This window comes from Oscarella lobularis, chromosome 2 (assembly GCF_947507565.1).
Source record: "Oscarella lobularis chromosome 2, ooOscLobu1.1, whole genome shotgun sequence".
NCBI classification, from domain to species: Eukaryota; Metazoa; Porifera; class Homoscleromorpha; order Homosclerophorida; family Oscarellidae; genus Oscarella; species Oscarella lobularis.
The window spans coordinates 1646193-1654640 of record NC_089176.1 but is presented as its reverse complement, the minus strand read 5'-3'; the positions used below and the strand labels follow the sequence as shown (position 1 = coordinate 1654640).

The 8448-nt window shown below is 47.6% G+C and overlaps 1 protein-coding gene across 1 annotated transcript in view; it reads left to right on the top strand.

The window, feature by feature from the left end:
- The first annotated feature begins 263 nt into the window (after positions 1 to 263).
- Positions 264 to 8448, top strand: part of LOC136199956 (uncharacterized) — a 65933-nt gene continuing 57748 nt past the window's right edge. Inside the window, exons 1-16 of the mRNA XM_065990257.1 lie at positions 264 to 799; positions 853 to 972; positions 1038 to 1254; positions 2027 to 2110; positions 2159 to 2392; positions 2448 to 3299; positions 3347 to 3805; positions 3883 to 4449; positions 4528 to 4857; positions 4938 to 5150; positions 5202 to 5426; positions 5475 to 6323; positions 6375 to 6566; positions 6622 to 7227; positions 7279 to 7512; positions 7566 to 8417. Of these exons, the coding sequence (XP_065846329.1) occupies positions 1182 to 1254; positions 2027 to 2110; positions 2159 to 2392; positions 2448 to 3299; positions 3347 to 3805; positions 3883 to 4449; positions 4528 to 4857; positions 4938 to 5150; positions 5202 to 5426; positions 5475 to 6323; positions 6375 to 6566; positions 6622 to 7227; positions 7279 to 7512; positions 7566 to 8417 (5770 nt within the window). The 5' untranslated portion in view covers positions 264 to 799; positions 853 to 972; positions 1038 to 1181. The remainder of the gene's footprint in view (positions 800 to 852; positions 973 to 1037; positions 1255 to 2026; positions 2111 to 2158; positions 2393 to 2447; positions 3300 to 3346; positions 3806 to 3882; positions 4450 to 4527; positions 4858 to 4937; positions 5151 to 5201; positions 5427 to 5474; positions 6324 to 6374; positions 6567 to 6621; positions 7228 to 7278; positions 7513 to 7565; positions 8418 to 8448) is intronic.

The window sequence follows — 8448 nt, the reverse complement described above, 5'->3', positions numbered from 1 at the left end:
ACAGGAGGGGGTAGGAAAACGCTTTGATAAAGGATCTCCGTCGCGGCATTCCTGTTTGGCGCCGCTAAATGGCGTCAAGACTCTGGTGGCGACGATGCTCCTTTGCCCGACGATCGTTCGCTCCATTTTCCCTTTCGGAGCCTGCTTCGACGAATGTCGAAGTTCGCTGGAGACTGTCGGAGAAGAGAGGAGGAGAGACGGACCCTGTCCGGGGCTTGCCCAGGTGCCTCGAAGCGCACGCTATACCTTGAATGCCTTCTTTGATTCTGTGTCGTTTGGGAGCTCCCTCAAGCTAATTTTTCTTGTTGACGGCCTGGGAGAATAATACTTATTGTTCAACGCCAACTCCTGACTGCGGAGGGCTGTTTCACTTAGCGTGCGTCCGCATTGCAAAAACACGCAGTATGGCCTTTAGCGAAGGTCCTTCAGATGAGGAAAGGTTATCAGATTGCCGGTTAGAATCAGGCAGTGGGATTCTCTTCTAGGTCAACGGAAAGAAATAATGGAAATGCAATGCAGGAGTCCCAAAAGCCGGGGAACGAAGCAGCCGGCCGCCAGCTGCATGACACGCGAGTCACGAGAGAATGCGAAGTCTTGTTGAATTCACGTGACCATATTTCCATACGTGTACCGGAAAAAGAACCGGTCAGCGGTCCTCGCCGTGCGAGTTCGTTGCCTTGAAAAGAGATACGGCTGGTTCTCGTCGTCACGACGACAGCGCGCCTCTCAAAGAAAGTCTATCGCTCTGTTCGTGTTGGGCTGTGCGGCACAAGGATTTACAGTGTAAATATACCACAAGGTGTTACTAATTTCTCTGTGGGAGGGCTGACAGTATAGCGTTTTCCACATAAGGGTCGACTCTTTTGGTGCGTTTTGCTCAAGATCGCCGTTCTAGTAGCCGTGGCTTATACAGTCCGCAGTTTCGAGCCACGCGTCGAGTGAGTATTCCTTTTGAGGATTTTTTTTCTTCCGGTGCGCCGACGTTTTTTGCATAAGCTCGCGGATTCGTTCAAATAAATTGCTTAACTTCGTTTCAGCTCATTGTGTGCCAGACACAGCACCCGCACAGAACCCACGCAGCGAGTCAATTTCGTTCTGCTCAGAGCTTCGAAACCGGCTTCACTCACCTGGAACAGAAATCAAAGAGGCGCTGTTGAGAATTCGCTGAATAGGCGAACAGGATGTTGCCCGCGAACGTCTTGTTGGGGCTGTGTTCTCTGCTCTGCGGTTCCCTCATCGCAGTTAACGGCCAAGGCAAGTCGAAATGCATACGCACGGTCTACTAGTGTAGATTTTTGTTCATCGCGTTTCTACCCTGTAAACGCTTTTCTCTGCGTCTGCGCTGTTTGCATTATGTATCCCAACCGATTTGTACAGACGTTGCATACAGTTGAATAGTCTGAACAAGCGCAGGTCTTCGTTTGGTGTTCAAAAGACGGCGCCGCATTCCTGAGGAGATCCGCCCGCATTGCGCCTTTGGCGTTGTTGACTTTCTTGATTGGTGTAGAATCGTAGAATGTGCATTGAGTTATTCTGTCTGTTTTAAAACTTGGCGTTCGCTTTCTCCCTCGCTCATCTTGCCCTTGATCCGCGAATGACTCCCTCGATTGCCAACTTTATTTAAATTAAACGTACCACCTTATTTTAAGTCACACGAGAAGAAAAGGCGGTTCTAGGGAAATGACTTCGCCCGGGTAGAGGAAATTTCCATTGAAAAGAAAGCGGTCTATGAATAGCAATTAATAGGCGTAGCTTTGGTTTAAATATATTACCGAACGGAAGTTACGTTTCTGCTCCAACTGTATGCATCAACGCACCGCAGTTAACGCAGAAACGCGCATGAACAATACGACTAAGCATGGGTATTGAATAAGACCAACGTCCTCTGAAATCAATATATCGCCCCGCCTTTCTTCCCACGGGACACCAATACGTTGCCATTATTTGTTGGGCCACTTAAATGACCCGTCCAATGGGCTTGCGTCGCACTCGCACATAATTAAATCTTACAAATCTTTTTACGTAGAAAACTCAACATCCGAAGCAACTACGATTTCGAATACTACAGCAGTGCCTTCATCAACGGCACCAACAGAAACTAATTGCAGCAGTAAATTCTATGCTTTCTCTTTCCTCTTTACCATAATACTATATTTAGCTATCAGTGTTGTTCCCGTTGACGTCAATACACAGCGCAGTCTTCTCTCAGCGTCTGTGTCCGTTTTTGTTGTCAATGCTGAAAGCGTGTATCCATTGGCTACTCGCGTGGCGGTCGATTCGGTTCATGGCATAGCTGAAGTGAAAATCCCTTTCGAGACTTCTCTACTCGTACTCGTTCAAGCACCCGGCTATTCCACGGCGTCGAGATCGTACTATTCCTATTGTTTTACAGGTACAGTAGTCGAAATTTTCGAAAGTTTTGCCTACGAAAATTATATGTTTTGAAGGACATTCCATCATTATTTCTTTGAAGCGAAGACACGAGACAGTTTCGTTTACTTACAACGCATCGTCTTCGTTTTCGCTCGTGTCATCAGAATTTCCACTGTCCCTTCGTCTTCACTTTCCGCCGGACGCTCTCGATGTTCCGACCGGAGCGTCTTTGGTGGCCAGTTTCAATGTCATTGATCCTTTCGACGGCGTGACGCTTGCTCCTCAACTCTTTGCCGAAAGATTGATCACAAGAAATCGCACGTATCTCGACAGTTTGGTATTGGGTGACATAGCAATTACAAACGCCGAGACGAATGAAACAGTCGCTCTCAAGCGATTAGTGGAGATCGTATTCCAGCTCAACGACACAGCAAATGTAACGGACGGCGAGTTAATTCCCGCGTGGTCGTTCAACGAGGAACGCGGCATTTGGATTGAGGAAGGTCTCGGCGTCGTTTCAGTGTCTCTGGAAGGCAATTTCTCGTGGAGTTTCAACGCAAGTCACTTGAGCTGGTGGAATTGCGATAGACCGTGGACAGATACGAACTGTATCAACGTTAACGTGAGTCGTATTCTGAACGGAGACGCTGCTTCGTCGCCGCTATCTGGCGCTTTGGTCAGCATTGAAGGACTCTCTTACAATTACTATGCATCAGTTCCGACGTCGCCAACGGGTAAAACGTGTTTGGAAGCGAAGAGAGAAGAGCTAAGCGCGATTCGGGTGATTGATTCTCTGTTTGAGCACGAGAGCGACCAAGTGCTTGTATACGGTTCGTCGTCTTCATCTTTTTGCGAGTCGAATTCGCTTCTCTGGACTTCAAACTTACTTGATGTTGGTGGTGAATGCGAGGAAGTGAACATACTGTGTAAGAATATATTCAAATATTGCTAAGCTCTGATTGTCTTTGTTTAGTTGCCGATTGTGGGTCGTTGATTGCTCCTCAAAATGGATCTGTTGATCATCCGAAGACGGTGTCCGTTTATAGTTCTATGATTTTTGTGGCTACGGCAACCTTTTCATGTCAGTCGGGCTTTGTTCTTTCTGGCGAAAGTGAACTTAGCTGCCTCGAATCTGGGCTATGGTCTGGTTCGAGTCCGGAGTGTCGTAAGTTGACCACTCCAGGACCGACTGCGCCCCAAGAAACGACGACCCCGAAAGTAACGACTCCTTCAAAACCGACTACGCCAGATGCATCAGCGATCTTTTGTCCTCAACTGTTCGATCTGCTCAATGGATTCAAATCATCAAACGATACCGTGGAAGGAACGGTTGTTGTTTTTGGTTGCTATCCTGGTTATTTCCTAAACGGGAGAAAGAATTTGACTTGCACTGCAAACGGAAGTTGGTCAGATGTCGAACCAACCTGCGAAGGTACATTAATTTGTTCTTTTGCGTAATAGCTGTTCATTATTTCGCTACATTTTTAAAAGTTCATTTTATTTTTGTAGAAATCGCTACTCCTCCGGGACCGACTACGGCAGAAGCAACGAGTCCTCCTGAAACAACGAATCCTCCGGAAACAACAACGGCTCCTTCGGACGTGTCTCCTCCGGAAACAACGACTCCACCGGAAACAACGACTCCTTCGGAAACTACGACTCCTCCGGAAACAACGGCTCCTTCAGAAACAACGACTTCTCCGGAAACAGCGGCTCCTTCAGAAACAACGACTCCTCCGGAAACAACGGCTCCTCCGAAAACAACGACTCCTCCGGAAACAACGGCTCCTCCGGAAACAACGGCTCCTCCGGAAACAACGGCTCCTCCTGGGTCGACTACGACAGAAACAACGGCTCCTCCGGGGCCGACTACGCCAGAAACAACGACGTCCACTGCATCAGCGATTTTTTGTCCCGGACTTGCGGATCCGCCTAATGGGTTCAAATCATCAAACGATACGGGTGTAGGAACCGTTGTAGAATTCGGTTGCTTTCCTGGGTATTTCCTGAACGGGACGCAGAATTTGACTTGCACTGCAAACGGAATTTGGTCAGATGTCGAACCAACGTGCGAAGGTACATTAATTTGTTCCTTGGCGTAAAACCTGTGCATTGTTTCGCTACATGTTAAATTTTTTATTTGTTTGGGTGTAGAAATCACGACTCCTCCGGGACCGACTACTCCAGAAGCAACGACAGCTCCGGGACCAACTACCCCTGAAGTAACGACTTCTCCGGAACCGACTACGTCAGAAGCAACAACTCATCCGGAACCGACTACGCTTGAAAGAACGACGTCGACTACATCAGCTATTTTTTGTCTCGGATTTTCGGATCCGCTTAATGGCTTTAAATCATCAAACGATACCGTAGAAGGAACGGTTGTAGAATTCGGTTGCTTTCCTGGGTATTTCCTGAACGGGACGCAGAATTTGACTTGTACTGCAAACGGAAGTTGGTCAGGCGTCGAACCAACGTGCGAAGGTACATTAATTTGTATCTTAGCGTAAAAACTCTGCATTATTTTGCTATATGTTTAAAAATTCATTTTATTTTGGGTGTAGAAATCACGACTTCTCCGGGATCGACTGCGCCAGAAGCAACGACTCCTCCGGAAACAACGGCTCCTCCTTCGGAAACAACGACTCCTCCGGAAACAACGGCTCCTCCGGGGCCGACTACGCCAGGAGCAACGACTTCTGGTCCCACAACTCTGGAGTCGACGACTACAGCAGTGCCTTCATCAGTGGCACCAACAGAAGCCCATAACTGCAGCAGTAAGTTTTTTTTATCTTTTTCTTTCTTCTTTGCCCTGATATTTTATTTAGATATCGTTGTGGTTGTCGTGGACTACTATAACCGGGAGCGTATTTTTTCAGCGTCTGTATCCGTTTTTGCTGTCAGTGCTGAAAGCGTGTATCCACTGATCACTGTTGATTCGGTTGAAGGCGAAGCTGAGGTGATAATTTCTTTCGAGACTACTCTGCTCCTAGTCGTCCAAGCCCCGGGCTATTCTACAGTGTCGAGATCCTATATTTCCTATTGCTCTACAGGTTGTGATAAATCTTTGCATTTTGCCTAAGAAATATATTTGTTTATAGGACATACTATCGTTATTACTTTGAAGCGACGACTGGAGATAGTTCCAATCACTTACGACGCATCGTCTTCGTTTTCTCTCGTGTCCACAGAATTTTCCCTGTTTCTCACTCTTCACTTTTCGCCGGACGCTTTGGATATTCCGACCGGAACGTCTTTGATTCTCAGCTTCAATGTCATCGATCCTTTCGACGGCGTGACGCTCGCTCCTCAACTTCTTGCTGAAAGATTGAACGCAGAGCGCACGTATCTCGACAGTTTGGCACTGGGTGACATAATCATTACAAACGCCGAGACAAACGAAACAGTCAATCTGAAGCGACCTGTTGAACTTGTATTCCAGATCAACGGCACAGCAAATGTAACGGACGGCGAGTTAATTCCCGCGTGGTCGTTCAACGAAGAACGCGGCGTTTGGATTGAGGAAGGTCTCGGAGTCGTTTCAGTGTCTTCGGAAGGCAATTTCTCGTGGAGTTTCAACGCAAGTCGCTTGAACTGGTGGAATTGCGATAGACCGTGGACAGATAAGAACTGTATCAACGTTAGTGTGAGTCATATTCAGAATGGAGACGCTGCTCCATCGCCGCTATCTGGCGCCTTGGTCAGTGTTAGAGGACTCTCTTACAATTACTACGCGACAATTCCGACCGCTCTGACGGGGGAAACGTGCGTGGAAGCGAAGAAAGGAGAACTGAGCGCGATTCGAGCGATTCATTCTCTTTTTGATTTCGAGAGCGGCGAAGTGCTTGTATACGGTTCGCCGTCTCCATCTTATTGCGAGTCGAATTCGCTTCTCTGGACTCCAAACTTACTCGGTATTGGTGGTGAGTGCGAGGAAGTGAACATACTTTGTAAGAATATCTCTATTTGTTTGTTGTTATACGGTGAACTTGTTTGTTTAGTTGCCGATTGTGGTTCATTGGATGCTCCGGAAAATGGATCTGTTCACCATCCTTTGACGGTGTCGGTTTATGGTTCTGTGATTGTTATAGCTACGGCAACGTTTTCTTGTCATTCGGAGTTTGTTCTTTCTGGCGAAAGTGAACTTACTTGCCTCGAAACTGGGCTATGGTCTGGTCCGAGTCCGGATTGTCGTAAGTTGACCGCAGATATTTACTTTGTTGTAAGTTACTCTTTTTTCTGTTGCAGAGCAATTTGCGACTCCGACTACACCAGTAGAAACAAGGCCTCCGACTACACCAAGTGCAACAAATTCGACCACATTAGAAACAATGACCCCTGGGCCTACAACTCCGGAGCCAACGACTCCTGGACCTACAACTCCGGAACCAACGACTCCTGGACCTACAACTCTGGATCCAACGACTCCTGGATCTACAACTCTGGATCCAACGACTCCTGGACTTACAACACCGGAGCCAACGACTCCTGTACCTACAACTCTGGATCCAACGACTCCTGGACCTACAACTCTCGATCCAACGACTCCTGGGCCTACAACTCTGGATCCAACGACTCCTGGACCTACAACTCTGGATCCAACGACTCCTGGGCCTACAACTCCGGAACCAACGACTCCTGGACCTACAACTCTGGATCCAACGACTCCTGGACCTACAACACCGGAGCCAACGACTCCTGGACCTACAACTCTGGATCCAACGACTCCTGGACCTACAACCCTGGATCCAACGACTCCTGGGCCTACAACTCTGGATCCAACGACTCCTGGATCTACAACTCTCGAGCCAAGTGGAGCGCCTTCGACACAAACAGAAATCCCTTATTGCGGCAGTAAATGTTTATGCTGTTTCTCTTAATTACGTCCTAAAGTATTTTCTTTAGATATCAGTATTATTCCGGTTGACTACGATACGTGGCTTACTATTCTCTCAACGTCTGTATCCGTTTTTGTTGTCAATGCTGAAAGCGTGTATCCTTTGATCACTGGTGTGAGGGTCGATTCCAGTCTAGGCGCAGCGGTGGTGAGAATTCCTTTTGAGGCTACTCTTCTTCTACTCGTTCAAGCCTCCGGCTATTCTACGGCGTCAAGATCGTACAATTCGTATTGCTCTTTAGGTAGAGGTAGCAAGAATCGCTGCAATTTTATCTACAAAGTTCTACGTTTGTAGGTGAATCTATCGAAATTACGTTGAAGCGACGAGTGGAGGCAGTTTCGTTCAATTACAACGCATCGTCTTCTTTTTCCCTCGTGTCCACAAATTTTTCGCTGTCCGTTGGTTTTCACTTTCCTCCGGATGCTCTAAACGTTCCGACAGGAACGCCTTTGGTGCTCAACTTAAATGCAATCGATCCATTCGACGGCGTTTCACTTGCTCCTCTGCTATTTGCGGAAAGATTGATCTCAGGAAATCGCACGTATCTCGACAGTTTGGCACTGAGCGACATAGTAATTACAAACGCCGAGACAAATGAGAAGGTCGATCTGAAGCGACCTGTGGAACTTGTATTCCAGCTCAACGACAGAGCAAATGTAACGGACGGCGAGTTAATTCCAGCGTGGTCTTTCAACGAGGAACGCGGCATTTGGATCGAGGAAGGTCTCGGCGTCGTTTCAGTGTCTTCGGGAGGCGATTTCTTGTGGAGTTTCAACATCAGTCGCTTGAACTGGTGGAATTGCGATAGACCGTGGACCGATAAGAACTGCATCAACGTTAACGTGAGCCATATTAAGAATGGAGACGTTGCTCCATCGCCGCTTTCTGGCGCCTTGGTCAGTGTTGAAGGATTCTCTTACAATTACGACGCATCAGTCCCCACGTCGCCATCAGGGGAAACGTGTTTGGAGGCGAAAAAGGGAGAGCTAAGCGTTATTCAGGTCATTCACTATGCGTTTGAATACGAGAGCGACGAAGTGCTCGTATACGGTTCGTCGTCTCCATCTTTTTGCGAGTCGAATTCGCTTCTCTGGACTCTGAACTTACTTGGTGTTGGTGGTGCGTGTGAGAAAGTGAACATACTGTGTAAGTTTAAGTTCATTTATTGCTATGCTCG